At 39.4% G+C, this 22049-nt stretch overlaps 1 protein-coding gene and 1 long non-coding RNA gene across 3 annotated transcripts; one reads left to right on the top strand and one right to left on the bottom strand.

Moving 5' to 3' along the window:
- Window positions 1-372: 372 nt before the first annotated feature.
- Window positions 373-3646, bottom strand: LOC135799359 (actin-5C). 2 transcript variants are annotated; one of them, XM_065313479.1, is made up of 2 exons: window positions 3497-3646; window positions 373-2017 (listed from the first exon to the last, which is right to left on the bottom strand). In XM_065313479.1, the coding sequence occupies exon 2, from the start codon at window positions 2003-2005 to the stop codon at window positions 875-877; it is 1131 nt and encodes a 376-aa protein (XP_065169551.1). In that variant the 5' UTR covers window positions 2006-2017; window positions 3497-3646; the 3' UTR covers window positions 373-874. The 2 variants fall into 2 exon arrangements, with proteins under 2 accessions (XP_065169551.1, XP_065168888.1); XM_065312816.1 differs by lacking the exon at window positions 3497-3646 and adding an exon at window positions 2624-2780.
- Window positions 3647-11466: 7820 nt separating this feature from the next.
- LOC135791948 (uncharacterized) lies at window positions 11467-20384 on the top strand. Its single transcript, XR_010548161.1, has 3 exons — window positions 11467-11638; window positions 12802-12839; window positions 19348-20384. It is a non-coding gene; the product is annotated as an uncharacterized lncRNA (long non-coding RNA).
- Window positions 20385-22049: the final 1665 nt, after the last annotated feature.

Below are 22049 nucleotides of genomic sequence, written 5' to 3' on the forward strand. Positions count from 1 at the left end.
GATAAAGACTAGATTTATAATACTGTGAGAAGTTAACACCAATTGGACATTACCTCAACACGACCAAAGTTTCATCGTTTGTCTACATTCCGCATTCTTCGCAGCGACGGTAAGCAACAGAATTATTATTAGAGAACAAAACAAATAAAAATGGCGAAAACAAACTCGAGTGTATTTTTAATTAGTTATCTTTCTAAATTAATATCTTCAAAGTATTCTGGCATGCATGAAATGGCAAGCAAATGAATTTAATTGAAGCAAGTCATGAACTTTTTAAAACTTAGCGATTTTCTTGATGTTCGGCTTGGTTTGGCGTTGCGTTATCCATGCGCTGAAAGAAAAGTGGCTGCAGAAGGTAGAAATGCATCTCGATATTCTTTTATATTTTATTATATCCCAAGTTAACCTAATAATTAATTATAAATGTTGTTATCTGTTGTCGTCGACTTGGATGTTCCGTCGGGCTAACATTCAGTGTCTCGCGCTAGTCTAGCGACGCCTGGCTTCTCGTCGTTCTAATACAATCAATAAATATAGTAGTGTACGTGTATGTCGTAAAAAGCAAAATTAATCGATGTAGTGTTCGCCGGGAACGGGAATTGGGCGATTAGGCAAGGGATTTGGGACGTTGATGCTTTGGCTTCGAAAGAACTTCTGGCGTGGGGAGGGGTAGAGCGCGCTACTGCCGGCGCTCCGATGGCAGTAGAAGTTGAGAACGAAAGTAGAGTGTGGTGGCGATTTAGGGGTTTTCTCCCAGCTGGAATGTGCATTTTGGAATCGTCGCATTGTTGTTATATGTATATGAATCGTGTATTAAATAAATGTGTAGAATTAAAAATTTCTGATCTGCATGTGAAAACAAAGCAGCAGCAGTTTAGAAGCATTTCCTGTGGACGATGGACGGGCCGGACTCGTCGTACTCCTGCTTGGAGATCCACATCTGCTGGAAGGTGCTCAGCGAGGCAAGGATGGAGCCACCGATCCAGACGGAGTACTTGCGCTCCGGTGGTGCGATGATCTTGATCTTCATGGTCGACGGGGCGAGGGCGGTGATCTCCTTCTGCATGCGGTCAGCGATGCCTGGGTACATGGTGGTACCGCCAGACAAGACGGTGTTGGCGTACAAGTCCTTACGGATATCAACGTCGCACTTCATGATGGAGTTGTAGGTGGTCTCGTGGATGCCGCAGGCTTCCATACCCAGGAACGAGGGCTGGAAGAGAGCCTCTGGGCAACGGAAGCGCTCGTTTCCGATGGTGATGACCTGACCGTCGGGAAGCTCGTAGCTCTTCTCGAGCGAGCTGCTGCTGGCAGCGGTGGCCATCTCCTGTTCGAAGTCCAAAGCGACATAGCAGAGTTTCTCCTTGATGTCACGAACGATTTCACGCTCGGCGGTGGTGGTGAAGCTGTAGCCACGCTCAGTGAGGATCTTCATCAAGTAGTCGGTCAAGTCACGACCAGCCAGATCCAGACGAAGGATGGCATGCGGCAAGGCATAACCTTCGTAGATGGGTACGGTGTGGGAGACACCATCACCGGAGTCAAGCACGATACCGGTGGTACGACCGGAAGCGTACAAGGAGAGCACGGCCTGAATGGCGACGTACATGGCTGGGGTGTTGAATGTCTCAAACATGATCTGAGTCATCTTCTCACGATTGGCCTTGGGATTGAGCGGGGCTTCGGTGAGCAGAACGGGGTGCTCCTCGGGGGCAACACGCAACTCATTGTAGAAGGTGTGATGCCAGATCTTCTCCATATCGTCCCAGTTGGTGACGATACCGTGCTCGATCGGGTATTTCAGGGTGAGGATACCACGTTTGGATTGGGCCTCATCACCTACGTACGAGTCCTTCTGACCCATACCGACCATCACACCCTGATGACGCGGGCGGCCCACGATCGAGGGGAAGACGGCGCGAGGCGCGTCATCACCGGCGAAACCGGCTTTGCACATACCGGATCCATTGTCAACGACGAGTGCGGCAACTTCTTCGTCACACATTTTGTTAGATTACTGCAAGTAAAGAAAAAAATACAGGTTAGTTTTCAATGCATGGCGAGAGGATGCCGGCAAATTGCAACGTGTTTGCGATAATAGTGAATGAATTTCGCCCGGGCGACAGTTCGAACGCGATGCTTATACATTGCCCCGCCCAAGGCAAACCATTGAGCTATTCATTCATGAGTCGGAGCTACGTCACGCTACTATGCGTCGCGCTACGTCATCACACGGCGTTCCGAAAGCGTCCGAAGCTACAACTACGTACAACCACCGGCTAACCGGCCACGATTCACACTCAAAATTGCAAAGGCATGGCATGCATAACTTGGATAAACTCTTGAAAATTGATCACTTTGATGAAACAATGCAACTGAATTTTGAATTGAGGTTGAAATTGAATGCAATTAAATTGATTTGGATGCAGAAGCCTCGAATTTCAAATACCGGACGCTCTCAAAGATGGGTGCCACACCCCGAAACGCCGGTTGATTACGGGCAAACCACGCGCTTCACCAACGGATAATTCATTACCAGCAACGGCACTAATTCGCAAACCCGAACTGAACTTCTTCCGTTTAAATTGAACTAATATTAACAATGTCGATGGAGAACACTTACGTTTTTATTGGTAAAAAGTTTAGTAAAAAATAAATAGTATTCCGTGATAGCGGAGGATGCACTGCACGACTGGCAGACGACAGACACTCAACTGACTGACGAACCAGACGTGGGCACAGCTTATAAAGGGGCCGGCGTCCCACCCCTGTCGCGGCGCGGCACGGCACGGCACGAATGTGAGCAACGAGGCGGCGCTTTCGAAGAGAAAGATGGCGCGCACGGAGCGCACAATATTACCATATATGGTCTTGAACATCGCCTTTTCGGAATCGCCACGATAGTAAAATTGACTCATGCCCGCTATCGTTCCACGTTCGTATTGTCGCACTTGTATCAGAAAAAGTTATGCGTAGATTAATCGCACCGTGCGATAAAGTAAAAATTAGCACCGCGAGTAGTCCTATTGGATAAATAGGAATACTAGAGCTACAATTAACGCTATATTGGTGAAAAATACCAATTCCATGCGGTTTTAAAGGGTGGTCCCTATTGGGTCTTATTGGAATGTGGCATGCATTGGATTTTCCGCGACAGTTCGAACGCAACGCCGCAAAGGTGCGGCGGAATAGATATATTGTATGGATGAGTAATTAACAAACAAAATATGAATAATGCAGATTGAACGCATCGTTGATTACATTTTGGGCGCGGGGTCGGCCCGATTAGACGCAGTCGGCGTGGTGGCCGCCGACCACCGGCTGGCGTCGCAAGCCGGCATTTGCGAACACGCCGTCGTCGGCGCCTGAACAAGTGGCCGCCAGGCTAAATATAACCCGCCGGCCGGCGAAAAGGCGTGCGACCACCTTGCAGCGCGCCGCTTCAACCGGCTCTTCAGGAATATATACATACGGGGGTGCGTGTGTTAGAACTTACGTTTTATGCTGATCAGCGGAACAAGCGGAGAGAAGTTGGACGTACGGAGACGAGATGCACGGGACACGTCACACAACAGGCGGTTAACAAACGAATGGGCGACGTGGGGCGATGCGAGCGCGCCGATGATGCCGGCTCTTCAGGCGCGCACCAACACGCGCGCAGGCCGTGTCACCGTGCGCGGGCCAAATGGACTCGCCCATCAATTCAAATCTGCAAAAAGGTACCATTGACACCGGAAGTGGCCAAATTCTGTGAAAATCTGCTGGTTAACCAGATGTAGGGACATGTCTATCATCAGTTAAAAACCTGCGAGGGAAATAGTGAATGTTCACATTTTTCATCGTACTCATGGCCGGCACATGCGGCGCTGCCAGCGGACTCCCCTCGACATGGCAACCTCGGAGGCAGTGTTGCAGAGTAGTGGGGCGGTGTGTTTGTGTGAGAGCCGCTGGAAGCACGCCGAACGTTACCATATATGGGCATAAACGGAATCCTGGCGTTCGATTGGCTGGCGCTCGGCTGGACGGAGTACCGCCGGCGTGCTGCGGCGTTTTCAAACGGCAGACCGTTACGGAACCCACCCGATGATAACGCCAGAGCATTGGTACTGTCGCCGTGCAAAGCCGCATCATAAAAAAAAAACCGCCATGGTATAACATAATTGCCTGCAAGTTTAGCAAAGTTTCACTCTTCGCCATCGTTTCTAATGCAGGCTATAACTTATCATAGATTGTTTCTGCACTTCTGCAGGTACTGCTATTTCTTTCTACTTGTTTAGAAACAAATCAAGTTATCAGGTAGGAGGTTTAGGTATACGGCAAGTGCAACTTGCTTTTCACCGATCGCTAGCGGCATGCCGGGCGGGATTTCAGGTTCGTCCGGTGGTTTTCTGACCGGACCGTAAACATGGCTGGATATTTCGCATGCGAGGAGATTCATCTCGACGGTGCAATGCAGCCGCACATAACAGGTTGGATGCGAGAGCAGCGTGCGGTCGAGCCGGGCCGCCGGGAAGCCTTGAACTTGACTGACAGTTATTTTTGTATCGGCGTCGCGCTCCCGCCTTTCTCCGCTCGCGTTTTTCTGGATCTGGAGCAATTCGATTCAGTTTCGCCGCTTCGCGTTCTCATCGCGAGAACGCAAGTCGGCGAGAATTTACACGTTTTATTGTTTGCCGTTCGGCATTAGCGGTCGCATTAGCATAACTATTATATTCTCCTCGTCGTCGTCGTCGTTGGAAGAAATCGTTAGAAATCTCGATTCCGCGTAGCCCACTCGTTGGCCTGCGAATATACTGACTGTGTGTCTTATTGGATTCGTTTTGTTGGCTGGCAGACACAACATGAGAAACACGATGCAAGGCGGCGGACAGATTGGCGAGAAAAGGGATCCGCGTAGGGCTGCGGCCGCTCGCTCGCCGCCCGCCTTGCGCGTTTTGCAGTTGTAGAGCTTTTTTTTGCGCCCGGCTGGGCTGGGCCACGTCTGCCCGTAGTCTAGTCTGCGCGGCTCTAGGCAGCCGTGCAACTTCCAAGACGACCTAGTGAACACCGAAAGGTGCATCAGTATCGCGTGGCTGCGCGACGACGCCTCGATCGATACATGACTCGATTCCTCCGACACGTCGCCACATCATCTCTCTCATGATGTCTACGAGGGCATTAATGTTACGCACACATTGCCCAGCGCCGTACAATGGGAATATATCTATTTGTTTGGCAAGAGAGAGCATTTTTCGAAGCCACCCCGCATCGTATTTGCCACCCTCGCTCTTCAACAACCTCCGATGCTTTTCGATTCGGGGGTGATTCAGAATGACTCATTGAATAAAAATCACGCGGGTTGATTTTTGGGGAAGCGCCCTAGAATGTGCCACGTCGTTGCGTGGCACTTGTCCAAACATTGGGGTAGGCTGTATGCCTGCGGGCTTCCACCGGTCAAATAATTTCGTTTCCTTTGCTTTCGTTTAGATGCGATTGTTGGGATCGCCGCATGAGGCACGTAGCACGAAATGTCAGTCAGCCGACGAGGGCAAAGGGACGATATTATCCAGGCATGTTTGTCACTGTCCGAAACTCCAAATTGGAGAAACATGTAGTCCGGGGTTGGTTTTGTTTTTGGCGTTTTACGACGACTTTGCACTCGAACATTTCGGCGCAATGTCGACATTTTATCATGCTGTCCGCATGAAGATATATATTAGTAAATGAGTTGAAGTCGGCTTGGCAGGCGGCATGGAGAGTGAAGGGAAAAGGCACTGAACTGTATTATCTTGGTATGCAGAGAGCCGGATATGCATACAAACCGCATTCACACAGTACCAGAATTGTACCACATGATGAAAATTCGTGTGCGAAACACATGTTTCGTTGGTTTCGATAAATGTTTACATGAATTTCTGTGAATCCCGTCGATAGATCAAACATTTATTGAAATTTGTCGAAATTTCCATGACTGTACCAAGTTTTTAAATATTCTTTATCGTTATCTCCATTCATGCACTCAAATAAATTCCCAAAGAACCGGAAACGCAAGCATCATAAAACCCAGACACGACAACGATAAACAGCAGCCAGATATTCAATATGTTTTGACTCGTCAGTTCATCACGACTAGACTAGTACTTCTGCTACAACTTCAGCCTTAATAATTTAAATTTAATTACGCTAATGACTACTGCATACGCTTTGAAACTTGTATGCGCAAGCGAGGAACCGGAAATGTCATAAAACACAGACATCTCGATGGTAATCGTTTCGACTGCGTGTAAATAAAGATATTCAATCATTTTCTTTCCAAACATCGTACGTCGTCAGCGGCACGATACTCGTTAAAAATCTACGTTGAAGTTGTTGATTAATGACTAATAACTAAGAAATGATAATGTTATTTAGCGAATTCGCTTATTCACTGTTGATTCTCGAGTGGAGTGATGATGCATATCTCTCCCCAGCTTTCGTCGTTATTACCGATCAGAATTTCCAAATGTTATTATGATCAGAAATAATTCGCGGCTGTGGGAATCGATGACGAATCTTATGTCACCTGCTCGCGTTGTCGTAGACAATTGCTAAAAGCGCCATGGCCGCCGCGCGCGCATATATTAAAACGCAAACATTTGAAAAATGTTACACGCGCATGATATGATCGCATGGAATGGAATAGCATTGTAAAGCATGAATGGTGATGACGCCTCGGATTCGGATTTGCATGCGTCAGCCTTGGCGCGGCCGAAGGTCCAGCCGGACGAAGAAATTAGCTGTGAGGTAACGCGTGATGACAAATATGCGCGTCGCAAGGCTTGTCGACGTGCTGCACATGGTGCAAATTGGCATAACGCACGTTTAACCCATTGATGGCATTCGCCGCAAATCGGTCCATATATGGCCCTGGTGGTATCAGGCAGCGAGCTGATTTGATTCGGCATCGATCGCACCGATTGATTTAGTCATGTCAATCAGCGCGCCTGATATGACTAAATCGGTCGTGGATTGTGTTGATTTTTGCTTGTCGAATTTAATGTTGTCATTTCGGAGAAATTAGGAATCAACGATAAGGGAAATATCTTCTTGACTCACGACGATTGATTACGAACGAAACAAACACTTGGGTTATTTAATTTTCGTGTACGAAAACAAAGGTATGCGATATTAAAATGCTACTATCTTGGTTATCTAGCACTTACAGTATGAAAAAAAAAACGCGAAACAATAATGATAGGCATTTTGAGTGTACTGGGAGATTTTCGTAAGTGCTTTCAACACAGTTGATAGCCGTTAATTAATTATTTAATTGGAGTAATTCGCAGGTAAAAATTAATGTATGCATCGAGAGCGACGATGCCGGTGCGACTTTAAGCAAATCGGAAATAATGGGAAGAGCAAGTAGAGCGCGGCCGCGCAGGGTGCCCGTCAGCTAATTAATTTAATTAAATTATTGTTAATTGTTGCATTGTACGAGCCAATGCGCGCATAAGTATGATAGGTACGCACGCTCCGGTTTCGAGGCGCGCGCTCGCTGGCCCGTTTGAATTCGGGGACGAAATTGAAAGAGCAGCCGCGTTTTCGCCTTATATGGGCATGCCGGGGCATGCTGGGCGGCGGCGAACAGCTGATGCACAGACCGAAACGGCCCAAAGCGAAGAATGAAATACGCGCAGCGATGCAAGCGACAATACCAATGCGAAACACGAATCTCATGCATTCCGCGTGTATTATCGCGAGAAAAACTTAAATAAATGTTGCTATTGCGTCGTACATTCAATCGAAATCTTATCACCGGAGATGATTGCGAGGTGTACTCGCAACTAGTTATGCCATCAAGGCTCGTGCTTGTTGATCATCGATCGATTAATCGATGCCAATCTCATTCGTCGATTTAGCGGCTTATGTAAACTTTAATTACTTCGCATTACGTGCTCTCGAAATCTCATGTTGTGCTGTTATCGGCGAAAATTCCATAGGTTGTTGAGTCATGTAAGCCTGATTAAGCCTTGTTATTGCGGTCTCAAGTAGGCAAGGTTTTTACAATGCTCGGGCATTTTTCAGGCGTGATGTAAGATTATTATACGAGTTGCGCCGGTAAAAAAAAGGAATAATAAAATAAAGAATTCATTTCCGATGCGCCGTACAACGCCCCAAGCCCAGACAGGAAACGCCTAACGCCCGAGAGCGCATTAACATGCGACCCTGTACGTTGGCTCGATGTAAATTCGTCGAAGACGAAGACGAAGTCTCAAGCGTCGAAATTAATTTGATATGTTCGCTGTTCGCATGATAATCGCAACAGAAGCCGCGAAATCGCTACCAAAAGTATTGAAGTGCGATGCAATATTGTTCGACGGTTTCTCCTAGAATTCATGAATCTCATGACGCACGAGCCGCGCGCTTCTTCTTCTATTCTTTCGCGGCGATGCTTCTTCCTCCTCGACGTTTGGTTGCTTCGCGCCTTTGACGCGCTTATTGTTGTTGCGTTGATTTTTCGGTTTAATTCGGTTAGTGACCTCCTTCGCGGCCCGCTTGCTGCCCGCCTGTCTGCGGCGAGCCGTTTTTCGAACAATTTCATAATTAACTTAATTAGCTTTGGCGCAAATGCGTGCGCCTTTTTTCGTTTATCAATCTTTTATGAACTTACTTCGCACGAAAATCATAATTACCAACATTTAACAGTCCGAAACCAATCGCGCAATTAGTGGCCGCGATCCTAAAACCATGCGCCGATTAAACCTTAATTTAAGCCTTGAAATTTTAATTCTTCTTGCACTGCGCTTGACGAATGAATGACTCCATTCTAGTTCATACATTTATTCATGTGCACTTTTATCAAGGTCAATGTTTGCCTTGTTAAACTTAGAATATTGACTTCAAATCCGATTTACATAAAACTGCTAACATTTTGTGGTGATGTGAACGTGCGTTTTTAGCAGCCTGCTTGAAGAAGTTACAATTTCAATGGCGACTTTCCTGCAGTGTGTACGCGCAGACACAGCGCAAATCTCAATTTTCCGAAAGCGATTTTCATTTCGAAACTGCAGGTCTGCAGCGCAAACATCCAGGCATTAAAAATTTCTAATGCCAGCTCGAAATCGGCAACTAATCGGCCCATAAACGTCAATATGGCTATATAAGGTCGGCCTCCTTATTTTAAGCGTTTCGCCCGGTCAGCCTGTGCGCACGTTTATTGCCATTTTTAGCATTTTGCGAGCCGAGCGCGGTGCGTTTCTTTTTTTACTTTTTATAGTAAAAAGTAACAGTTGTCTTCCCGCGAAAACATCGCGACGTTAACAAGCAAACAAAAAACAATTCAGCGCATTTTCCATTTCGATAACGCAACGCCTATTCCACGTCCTGTTCTGATTTTTTCCGTTACAAATGGAATTTACCATTTAGTGCGATTAGATAACGTCTCTTGAACTGAATCATACTGCGAATTACTTTTCTGTAAAGTGAAATTATGATGAAATCGTTAGGCATATCAGCATTTTGACGGAATCTTTATTTTTTTTTGCTGAAGTAAATTCCTATGAATCTTTCATATTTCCAGAGTTTTTGTTTATATCTGACTTGATTCTAGATATGGAATCTTAATCAATAAAAATCTATTTAGGTGTTGCAATCTAATACAAATTGCGATGCCTTAATTTGTTTTCACTTGTTAAGTTATCTTATATAATAAGATTTTGTTAACTTTTAAAATATTCAAGTACGATTGCAATGTACAATGAAACAATTTACCTAATGACATTAATAGGAAGCTTGTGGTTAAAATTAAAACCAATCTAGATTACGAGTACGGTATTAATTGAATCTGATACGTCGCGACTTATAAAATAGCATATAAAATAACAAATGACAGGTTTTGTGATAGGCAACCTCGAGTACTTTACAACGTTCCAGATTTCTCACTGACTGGTGCGTTCTGTATTTACAACCGATTACCCACTGCCAGCTACTGTAACATAGGTGGGGCATACTCTAGCATTCGTGAAGTGCGCAAATGGAAATTTAAATTTCAAATAATTTTCCTTTTATTGAAGGCTATCTTTTTATATGTCACAATTGTTTCGAAGTGTTGTGCGAAAACAGTTTTCTATTTCATTTGTTTATTTGACCTACTAGTTGATTTGAACTAGTCTCATTGCTGAAATAGAGGTGGTTCATTTAATGAACTTGTCATATCCTTAACAAATCGATTTTTACGATTTTTCATTATGTAGTTTGAACTATATGTTATCATGTTAATGATCACTTCCGGCTGCATCGAGGTTTGTGTATAAACAATTATTTTATCGCTTTGAACCAGCTCCATGCTATTATGCTGTTGATTTAGACGTTTACGTGCATCTAAACTATCCCAAAAAGTTGGCAAATTGTAAAATTATTGTTCAGGGCACCGTACGAGGGCAGCGGTAGAAGTGACTCGTGTTCAGGGCACCGTACGTGGATGATTGTATAGCTGACTCCCATTTGCCCATTTTTTCTTATGATTTCCTTCTTTCTTTCATCTCTTAAATTACCAAATTATTTAACTTATTTGGTAGAGATTAATCTTTAATCCGTCTTGTTCTATCGAATTAAATATCGCTAAAATAATTTGTGTAAAATCTTTCAGTATAAGAAATCTGAATTACATAATTTGAATTTTAATTTTTTTTTTATTTTTTTTTAATCAAAATTCCGGGATTACTATTTGATTATAAATTCAAACTGATCAATTATATTCCAATGTTTCTCTTTATTTTATCCGAGTTAAGATTTAATTATTTCGAAGCAATTTGAACACTTAAAAAGCGTAACAAACATTTATATTTCACTAGCGACCTGCCCCGGCTTCGCACAGAAGTAAAAAACCGCATCAAAATCCGTTGCGTAGTTTCAATGATTTAAGCATACAAAGAGACAGACAGAGAAAGCGACTTTCCTTCTCCAAACAAAAACATCAACCGGTCAACTTCAACCCACACGTACACACATACACACGTCTATGCTTGGAGGGGGAAGCTACGAAGCATCGCACAAAGATCAGACGGGAATAATCGAAAACTTTGTATTTACGACATCACATTAGAAACCTCAAAAATAACAGTACTTCTCCACTATTTAATGGATGTTATTATACATACAAACCTTCCTCTTGAATCACTCTATCTATTAAAAAAAACGGCATCAAAATCCGTTGCATAGTTTCAAATATTTAAGCGAACAAAGGGACCGGAAAAAAAAGCGACTTTACTTTATACTATGTAGTGATAGTGATACACGTCAAATGTATGTATGTGGTAGTGTCTAAACAGCCTTGCGATCTCACGTCGCACTGGAATTCGAACGGTTTGTTCTTATCTCTTATTGTCAGGTGATTCGCGTACGATATTCGTGTATAGTTTTGTACTATATACGCGACCGTGTGATGGCGCCGCGTGTATCGTTTGCCCACGCTGCAGGAATAAAATTAGTTTCGCCGTATGCGACGGATGGTTCGCACGCGGTCGTCGCGATTCTCCTTTCTTCGAATTCAATTCGGTAACTCTTATTACTTTCGGTGTTCTTAGTGATTATTGCTGACTGTTGTGTCTCGTTAATGAGTTATCGCTTATAAGATGTTCGCGAAATGCCGTTTACGATTAAAGGTTTACTGTACTAACCAGTAAGTAAATTAAATAATATTCTCAACCACATTATGTTTCTGCCGTTTGTTTTTCTTTATTATCTTATTTTCGTAATGTTTTATAGATTGTTATATTCATCAATGTGTTTAAAATTGCATGGCATGTGTTGTCACTTCAAGCGAAGCGGTTGTATCTTATTTCTTATCTTTGGACAAAAATCAGAAAATTCCACATTTTAGCACTTGTAGTCATATTTTTGGACCTTTTACCCCATAGAATAGAATTATTTTTCATTTTTATCTTGTAGAGAATTTTCATATTCTTCAATCTGTTGGCTATCGCTTTTAGTTTAAAAGATATGCACTATTCGAGTTTATTGACTTAAATAGGACCAGAACGTTGATATTTTTGTTTATTTAGTTAAATTGCAATTATTCGCAATTGTATAGTTGAGTCTCATTCGGTAGAAGTGACTCCTATATAGGGAACGGCATGAGGATGATTTTTTTTCTTCTCTTAGATTTCCAATTTAACTATCTTATTTTATAGAGAATTGTCCGTTGATTAACAAAAATTGTAAAATGGTGTATTGTTTATTTCTATAGCTATCAGCAAGCGCGAGCATTCGACACGAGAATTGTGTTTGTTTTGAACACAACTTACACTTTCTTATCGCATTCGCCGCGAGAATGCAACGCATGAGATCAATTCACGCCGCATGTTGGCGCTTCTTAGTTTAGTTTTGAACGCAGGTAACGTGCCAAAGCGATTCTCGCACATGGTCGCGTGCCATCGACGCACTATGCGGAATCTCTTGCTTTCTTATCATAAACTGTAGCGTCGTTGCTTGCACAGTTTGCAGCCAGTTTCGTGCCGCTATCTGGTTGATACAATATTTTACGCGGCTCGTATTTTTTGTCCGGACATCTACTTCCAAATTCGCATTATATTCGATCATCAATCGACTATAGTAATATAATTTACTGTTTGCGCGTTTATTGTCCATAAATGCCGGTGAAGTGTATCGCACACATGTTGATTTGATATGATCATTAGGATGACCAATTGTGCTAGTGTAAGTACTCGATACTTTTAAGTAATCAGCACAGATTGTTTGTTTTTCGCCGTTGTGTGATTATAATATTACTAAATTGTATTAAATGTTTTTGCTGTAACTTATGTTTTCTTTTTTTATTTACAGCATTGGCCGTGCCTTGGAGTCCCATGAGTTCTGCATTGGTAAGTTTATAATTCAATTATATTTTTCGTTTTAATTTCTGCGTCCTTTATTAGTATTTACGTTGTTTTGATTTATCGCGTTCCACCGCGTGTTGCAAATTTATAAGGTAGTCGCGTACTCGACTGATACATCTCAAAATTAATTGTTTAGTGTTTCCTTCGCTTACAAAAGCGCAAGAGTTGTTCATGGAGTTGCAATTCAGCGGAATTCCGCCTCAACCATTCCTATCCCTTTTTGTCTTGCTTTTTTATTCCAGTTATTTCAGATTGTAGATTCTAAATCTTTGTAAAATTCTTTATAAGATAAGATATTCAAATTGGAAAAATAAGAGAGATCGAGAATGGGTAATTCATAAATAAAAAATTGCCAAGGACAATTCTTGTTTCATCTCACTGAGAGGTTTTATTTTCATTTTAGGTGAATTTTGAAAATTTGATTGTTTTATTTACAGTATAATTCATAGATGGGACTAGCATCAAACAAAAATTGTTGGTTTATCAACGTTTGTAAATAAACAACAATTTTTGTGTCTAGTTTATTCGTCTAGTTTAGTTTTGTTTGTTTAGATAGATAATTTTTAAATCTTCCATATTTTTTGATCCGTTGGTCGCTTGCGAGTATAGTTTAATAGCGGGCAGCAGTAAAAGTGACTCGTGTTCAGGGCACCGTACGAGGACCATTGTATAGCTGACTCCCACGTTTTCTTATGCATTAAAATTTCATACCTTAAATTGAATTTAACTAGCGCATTGAATTGTCCGAAGATAAAAACGCTGCAATCAGATCTTATTTATCTCTTTCAGTTTACGAGATATTCGCGATTGAATAAAACGGGCAAAAATTGATAAATGTCACTTTTAGCACTTTTAGTCGTGTTTTTCGACCTTTTACTGTGGGAAATATAATTATTTTATATTTTTATCTGATAGAGAATTTTCCAATCTTTCATAATCAATAATTCGTTGGTAGCTATCGCTTTTAGATTAAGATTGAATAAAATGGGCAAAAATTGCAAAATGTCACTTTTTAGCACTTTTAGTCGCGTTTTTCGACCTTTTACTGTAGGAAATATAATTATTTTATATTTTTATCTGATTGAGAATTTTCCAATCTTTCATAATCAACAATTCGTTGGTAGCTATCTCTTTTAGTTTAAGAGATATGAATTTTTGAAAATCGTCGAAAAAAAGTATCAAGCACCCCCCCTTGGCAATTTTTTTCTTAAGACCTAAAATTTCATCTCTCAGATTTCCCTTTTAACTATCCTATCTGATAGAGATTGGTCCGTAGATTAAGACCCTGCGATCAGATCTTATTTATCTCTTTTAGTTTACGAGATATTCGCGATTGAATAAAATGGGCAAAAATTGCAAAATGTCACTTTTTAGCACTTTTAGTCGCGTTTTTCGACCTTTTACTGTAGGAAATATAATTATTTTATATTTTTATCTGATTGAGAATTTTCCAATCTTTCATAATCAACAATTCGTTGGTAGCTATCTCTTTTAGTTTAAGAGATATGAATTTTTGAAAATCGTCGAAAAAAAGTATCAAGCACCCCCCCTTGGCAATTTTTTTCTTAAGACTTAAAATTTTATCTCTCAAATTGCCCTTTTAACTATCCTATCTGATAGAGAAAAGTCAGTAGATTAAGACGCTGCGATCAGATCTTATTTATCTCTTTTAGTTTACGAGATATTCGCGATTGAATAAAATGGGCAAAAATTGCAAAATGTCACTTTTTAGCACTTTTAGTCGCGTTTTTCGACCTTTTACTGTAGGAAATATAATTATTTTATATTTTTATCTGATTGAGAATTTTCCAATCTTTCATAATCAACAATTCGTTGGTAGCTATCTCTTTTAGTTTAAGAGATATGAATTTTTGAAAATCGTCGAAAAAAAGTATCAAGCACCCCCCCTTGGCAATTTTTTTCTTAAGACTTAAAATTTCATCTCTCAGATTTCCCTTTTAACTATCCTATCTGATAGAGATTGGTCCGTAGATTAAGACGCTGCGATCAGATCTTATTTATCTCTTTTAGTTTACGAGATATTCGCGATTGAATAAAATGGGCAAAAATTGCAAAATGTCACTTTTTAGCACTTTTAGTCGCGTTTTTCGACCTTTTACTGTAGGAAATATAATTATTTTATATTTTTATCTGATAGAGAATTTTCCAATCTTTCATAATCAACAATTCGTTGGTAGCTATCTCTTTTAGTTTAAGAGATATGAATTTTTGAAAATCGTCGAAAAAAAGTATCAAGCACCCCCCCTTGGCAATTTTTTCTTAAGACTTAAAATTTTATCTCTCAGATTTCGCTTTTAACTATCCTATCTGATAGAGATTGGTCCGTAGATTAAGACGCTGCGATCAGATCTTATTTATCTCTTTTAGTTTACGAGATATTCGCGATTGAATAAAATGGGCAAAAATTGCAAAATGTCACTTTTTAGCACTTTTAGTCGCGTTTTTCGACCTTTTACTGTAGGAAATATAATTATTTTATATTTTTATCTGATAGAGAATCTTCCAATCTTTCAGAATCAACAATTCGTTGGTAGCTATCTCTTTTAGTTTAAGAGATATGAATTTTTGAAAATCGTCGAAAAAAAGTATCAAGCACCCCCCCTTGGCAATTTTTTCTTAAGACTTAAAATTTCATCTCTCAGATTTCCTTTTAACTATCCTATCTGATAGAGAAAAGTACGTAGATTAAGACGCTGCGATCAGATCCTAATTATCTCTTTTAGTTTACGAGATATTCGCGATTGAATAAAATGGGCAAAAATTGCAAAATGTCACTTTTTAGCACTTTTAGTCGCGTTTTTCGACCTTGTACTGTAGGAAATATAATTATTTTATATTTTTATCTGATAGAGAATCTTCCAATCTTTCATAATCAACAATTCGTTGGTAGCTATCTCTTTTAGTTTAAGAGATATGAATTTTTGAAAATCGTCGAAAAAAAGTATCAAGCACCCCCCCTTGGCAATTTTTTCTTAAGACTTAAAATTTCATCTCTCAGATTTCCCTTTTAACTATCCTATCTGATAGAGATTGGTCCGTAGATTAAGACGCTGCGATCAGATCTTATTTATCTCTTTTAGTTTACGAGATATTCGCGATTGAATAAAATTGTCAAAAATTGTGAAATGTCACTTTTTAGCACTTTTAGTCGCGTTTTTCGACATTTTACTGTAGGAAATATAATTATTTTATATTTTTATCTGATAGAGAATATTCCAATCTTTCATAATCAACAATTCGTTGGCAGCTATCTCTTTTAGTTTAAGAGATATGAATTTTTGAAAATCGTCGAAAAAAAGTATCAAGCACCCCCCCTTGGCAATTTTTTCTTAAGACTTAAAATTTTATCTCTCAGATTTCACTTTTAACTATCCTATCTGATAGAGATTGGTCCGTAGATTAAGACGCTGCGATCAGATCTTATTTATCTCTTTTAGTTTACGAGATATTCGCGATTGAATAAAATGGGCAAAAATTGCAAAATGTCACTTTTTAGCACTTTTAGTCGCGTTTTTCGACCTTTTACTGTAGGAAATATAATTATTTTATATTTTTATCTGATTGAGAATTTTCCAATCTTTCATAATCAACAATTCGTTGGTAGCTATCTCTTTTAGTTTAAGAGATATGAATTTTTGAAAATCGTCGAAAAAAAGTATCAAGCACCCCCCCTTGGCAATTTTTTCTTAAGACTTAAAATTTTATCTCTCAGATTTCCCTTTTAACTATCCTATCTGATAGAGATTGGTCCGTAGATTAAGACGCTGCGATCAGATCTTATTTATCTCTTTTAGTTTACGAGATATTCGCGATTGAATAAAATGGGCAAAAATTGCAAAATGTCACTTTTTAGCACTTTTAGTCGCGTTTTTCGACCTTTTACTGTAGGAAATATAATTATTTTATATTTTTATCTGATAGAGAATCTTCCAATCTTTCATAATCAACAATTCGTTGGTAGCTATCTCTTTTAGTTTAAGAGATATGAATTTTTGAAAATCGTCCAAAAAATTTATTGCAAGAAAATTTGGTAACGCGAGTTATATTGAAAGTTGTGTGTGTGTGCACTGTAGTACTCGTTGCGCTAGGAATTGTAGTTTGTTTAACATAACACGAGAACGCGGTATCACAATAGGTGCGAAATAATCTTTTAGTATAAGAAATCTGAATTACATAATTTAGATTTTAAATTTTTATTAATTTTTTTAATTCAAATTTCGGGATTACTAGGTATTTGATTATAATTTCAAACAGATCAATTATATTCTAATGTTTCTCTTTATTTTATCTGAATTAAGATTTAATTGTTTCGAAGCAATTTGATCACTTAAAAAAGGGTAACAAACATTTATATTTCATTGACTAACATACACGTCCAATGTTTGTATGTGGTAGTGTCTAAACAGCCTTGCGATCTCACGACGCACTGGAATTCGCACTCTTATTATCAGGTGATTCGCGTACGATATTCGTGTATAGTTTTGTACTATATACGCGACCGTGTGATGGCGCCGCGTGTATCTTTTGCTCACGCTGTAGGATTAAAATTAGTTTCGCCGTATCCGACGGATAGTTCGCACGCGGTCGTCGCGATTCTCTTTTCTTCGGATTTAATTCGGTAACTCGTATCACTATCGGTGTTCTTAGTGATTATTGCTGATTATTGTGTCTCGCTAATGATTTATCGCTTATAAGATGTTGCGAAATGCAAATATTGTGTATTTGTTCGTGAAGGGGTGCCGACGGATGCCGTTAACGACGAATGTTTACAGTACTAACCAGTAAGTGAATTAAATAATATTCTCAACCACATTGATTGATTATGTTTCTCCCTTTTGTTTTTCTTTATTATCATATTTTCGTAGTGTTTTATAGATTGTTATATTCAATAATGTGTTTAAAATTGCATGGCCTGTTATTTTTTCTAATATTTTGACAAAAATCTGAAAATTGCACATTTTAGCACTTTAGTCATATTTTTGGACTTTTTACCTCAAAGAATAGAATTATTTTTCATTCAATTTTCCAATCATTCATATTCTTCAATCAGCTGGTCGCTATTGCTTTTAGTTTAAAAGATATGCACTATTCAAATTAATTGACTTAAATAGGACAAGAACGTTGATATTTTCGTTTATTTAGTTATATTGCAATTAATCGCAATTGTATAGTTGAGTCTCATTCGGTTTACCGTAGCAGGGTGGCGATAAAAGTGTCTCCCATTCAGGGTATCAGTAGAAGTTAATCGTATTTAGGGAACCGCATGAGTATGATTTTTTTTTTCCTCTTAGATTTCCAATTTAACTAGCTTATTTTATAGAGAATTGTCCGTTGATTAACAAAAAATGTAAAATAGTGTATTGTTTATTTCTATAGCTATCAGCAAGCGCGAGCATTCGACACGAGAATTGTGTTTGTTTTGAACACAACTTACACTTTCTTATCGCATTCGCCGCGAGAATGCAACGCATGAGATCAATTCACGCCGCATGTTGGCGTATCTTAGTTTAGTTTTGATCGCACAAGGTCGCGCGCCATCGACGCACTGTGCGCATTTCTTGCTTTCTTATCATAAACTGTCGCGTCGTTGCTTGCACAATTTGCAGCCAGTTTCGTGCCGCTATCTGGTTGATACAATATTTTACGCGACTCGAATTGTTTGTCCGGACAAATAATAAGTGCAATAAGTGCGAAATTATTTTCCCAAGTGCAGAATTTAAATTTGTATTTTCTTGTATCGAAATTTATTGCAAGAAAATTCCGTGACGCGAGTTATATTGAAAGTTGTGTGCGTGCGCCGTAGTAATAGTTGTCTTGATATAACACGCGAATTTAATTCTTTATCACCCTGTATTTGAATTGGTTGCGAGATAATTCCTTAACGTGAGTTATAGAGAAATTTGTGAATGCGTGCAGAAGAGTGCAGAATTATATTTACACATCATGTTGCAATTCCATCTCAGCCCGTTTATCGGGGTTTGTGTATAAACAACTTTTTTATCGCGTGGATCGCATGGTACTCGTATAAGTTCACATGCTGAGTGGCACGCAACGAACGTTCGATCGTTTCAGTCTGTTCCTATCAGCGCGCGGCGGCCCGTCTTCCTTCTTTTCATTTCAATTCAGTGAATTGCATTACGTTTTATAGATTTAAATCAGCACCTAATGATAATAGATGTGCATTGGGTTTTGCTATTGATTTGTGCTCTCAACATTTAAAAAACTCGTGTCTTCATTTGTGTGATAGTGATCCGTCGACCATTAGATTAATTCGATCCTGAAAATGGGAATTAAAATTATTTATATTTGTGTCAATTACCAGAACGTGTAATCAACATCTGTCCTTGCCAGAATGTAACACTTTATGTTATACGTACATAATATGGCTTGTAATGCAAGTCTATTATCCGACGAGACGGACTTTATTAGTACACACGGTAGTGCGAGTTCTAAGCAATGTTTTTTGTTCCAGTGCATTCCTTGACTACCCGATGCAGGGGTAAGTTTGTAAATATTAATCCATCATTATTACATTTTGCTTTTTAATCGCGTGTAGTGAAACTATCGTTATAGTTTAAAATTGTCACTAGCCGTCGGATACATTTTTGGCCTCGTTGCAGAAAGTTGGTTTTACTAAATCCATTCATCTCACATTTTTCTGCAATCTTTATTCTGTAATCGCGTTGATACGTCTAGTAGTTTGACAATTTATTACTGTCCGTAAAATGTATATAATACGCGATTTTAATGTTTCCTTTAGAGCATGGCTGGCCAATTGCAGACCCGCGGGCCACAAAGTGGCCCGCCAGGATATTTGAATTTGCCCGCCGCAAAACCCAAAGTTGGAACTTTCGTATGTTTATAATATTTTATATATGAATGGCCATAGTCTGTGGCCCGGTGCCGCTGCAATCTAAAGATTTTGCCCTCCAGGAAAATCCATTGGCCAGCCTTGCTTTAGAGTGTGCGTGCTGACGGCCGGCACTTTGTCTGGATATTGCGTCGAAAATATAATCTCAATATTGCAGTAATATTTATAATAGTGTCACCTTCTTCATTGTTACTTTCTCTTCCTTTATTTTTATGCCATCCCGGGAGAAACAGGTAGCAACTTAAATTTTCTTGTAGTTTTCTTCTAGTGCTTTAGTATATACTTCTAAATGTAGTGGTATTGTTGTTGTGTTGCCTTCTCTTGCATTTTCCTTCACTTTCCATTGTGAAAATTGTAACATTTTTATTTGACTAATGTTATCCTTCGAGAATTTTGAGTTTTGTTATTATATATAATGATTTTCTTCTTGTATCACCCTATATGTTACATTTTCCTGCTCCCTTACCAAAACCTTGTAAGTTGATGATATTTTTTTCTTGACCAGACCATTTTCTTTTTAAATATTGTCATTTTCTTTTGAGAACACCCTATATATTTGTTTTCCTATTTCCCATCAATACTTCACCAATTTTTTGTTTTCAACTGTTTTCTTCCTTAAACTGTAAATTTTCTTTTTGCAACACCCTGTATATTACTTTTCCATTATGCGAAAAATGTGTTAAGTTTATTGTTACAAGTTTCCTTTGGAAATATGAATTTTTCTTTTGGTAACACCCTGTACATTAGTTTTTCGTGATAAATAGTAATTTTCTAGTGCCTATGTGTTAGTGTTTACAATTTGGTACTTGCCTGTATATGCGCGATGATGCAGGTCGTAAGTCCTGTTTCAATATGTCGGCATGAATTTTGTTGACTTGTAAAATCTAAACTTGTATTATTTTACATTGTATTTATTAATAAAGAAATGTTAAGAAATATTATGTCTTATGCTTTGAATGTACCCCTTCTCTCATTTCAGGTACACGTCTCTAAGAGAGTTCCCTCTCTCAGGGGATGATCCCCACTATAAAAATTGTTAAGGTATCCTGTATGATTTGTGTTCTCCATCTTTCATTTCAGCTGCAGGTCAGAACTTGTAAGAATATTTTTAAGTGTCTCCTCTTTTGAGGCGACTTAAAAATTAGACAAGTCCTTAAAAGGATGTCCTTATAAGGAGTTCCCTCTCTCTGGGGGTGATCCCCCACCATAAAAATTGTTGATATGCCTGATAATTTCGGGGATGAAGCGCAGAGACATCGCAGCTGTAGGATGGGCCGGGAGCAATGGACGGATCGAAGCAGTGGGCGATCGACCGTAAACTGTCTTATAACGACACGTGCCAAAAAATTTAAAAATTCTGTCACCCCTATTCTCTTTTCTTCCTATACTCTCTCTTCTTCTTCTTCTCTTTTTACTTCTCCTATACTCTCTCTCCTGCTGCTGCTGGTCTCTATTTGCTCCTCCACCATCTTCTACTTATTCTTATTGTTGCTTCGTTGTACTTTGCTTTTCAAGTTATTTCTAACATTTGAATCTTGAATTTTTGTGGTATGCAACCCACATTTCGTAAATTTCTTATTATTTAATAAAATTGCTTTCTACAACCGAGATTCGATCCACGAACCTCTAGCATGCTAGCATATGCACATACCACCTGAGCCACACGGCTCTCTTGCCGAGTCTTATTCGTTTCAGATATAAATGTTGTTGTTTTTCTCACCTTTTTAAAAACAACAACATTTATGTACCTGTTATTCGCATTTCAAATACGTACTATCAAATGTGGTCTTTAAATCTAATTCTGAAAACGACAAAAAGGAAACATAGACAAATATACTAGCAAATGTAATATTAAAAGTATACTTTATTACATGCAATCACATGAGTACATGTTGAATTTTAAAATTATTTGTTAAAATTGAATTATTTTCAGAGTATTTACTTATTCAACGGTTACCTCGCTTTTCCTTAACGTCTGATAAATTCATTTCGTCCATGAAACATCTTCACTAATTGTTTAATTCATCGAATGTTAATGTTATAGTGACCTACGTGCACTTTCTCGGTTAAAATGTTCCTCACAGGGACAAACAGTGTTTAGTTTCACAAATTAATATCATTACGCAAATAAAACCACTGGGACGGACTTCTTAGCCGACGTAAGATATCCGACGGCCGACGGCCAAAAACGTGCGCACATTGTAAAACTACACAATTCTGACTTCCACGCGCGATAATTCATTAACTGCACGCCGCACTAACTCTAAATGTTATCTTTGCTGATCGATTCTAATTCAACTGCC

Source organism: Atheta coriaria, unplaced genomic scaffold, assembly GCF_025399875.1.
Source record: "Atheta coriaria isolate IRGN ID8LTWV9N9 unplaced genomic scaffold, Caltech_Dcor_3.1 hic_scaffold_1_pilon, whole genome shotgun sequence".
Taxonomy (NCBI): Eukaryota; Metazoa; Arthropoda; class Insecta; order Coleoptera; family Staphylinidae; genus Dalotia; species Dalotia coriaria.

Coding starts and splice junctions, on each gene's coding strand:
- LOC135799359 (XM_065313479.1), bottom strand. CDS start 2,005: ATGTGTGACGAAGAAGTTGCCGCACTCGTCGTTGACAATGGATCCGGT.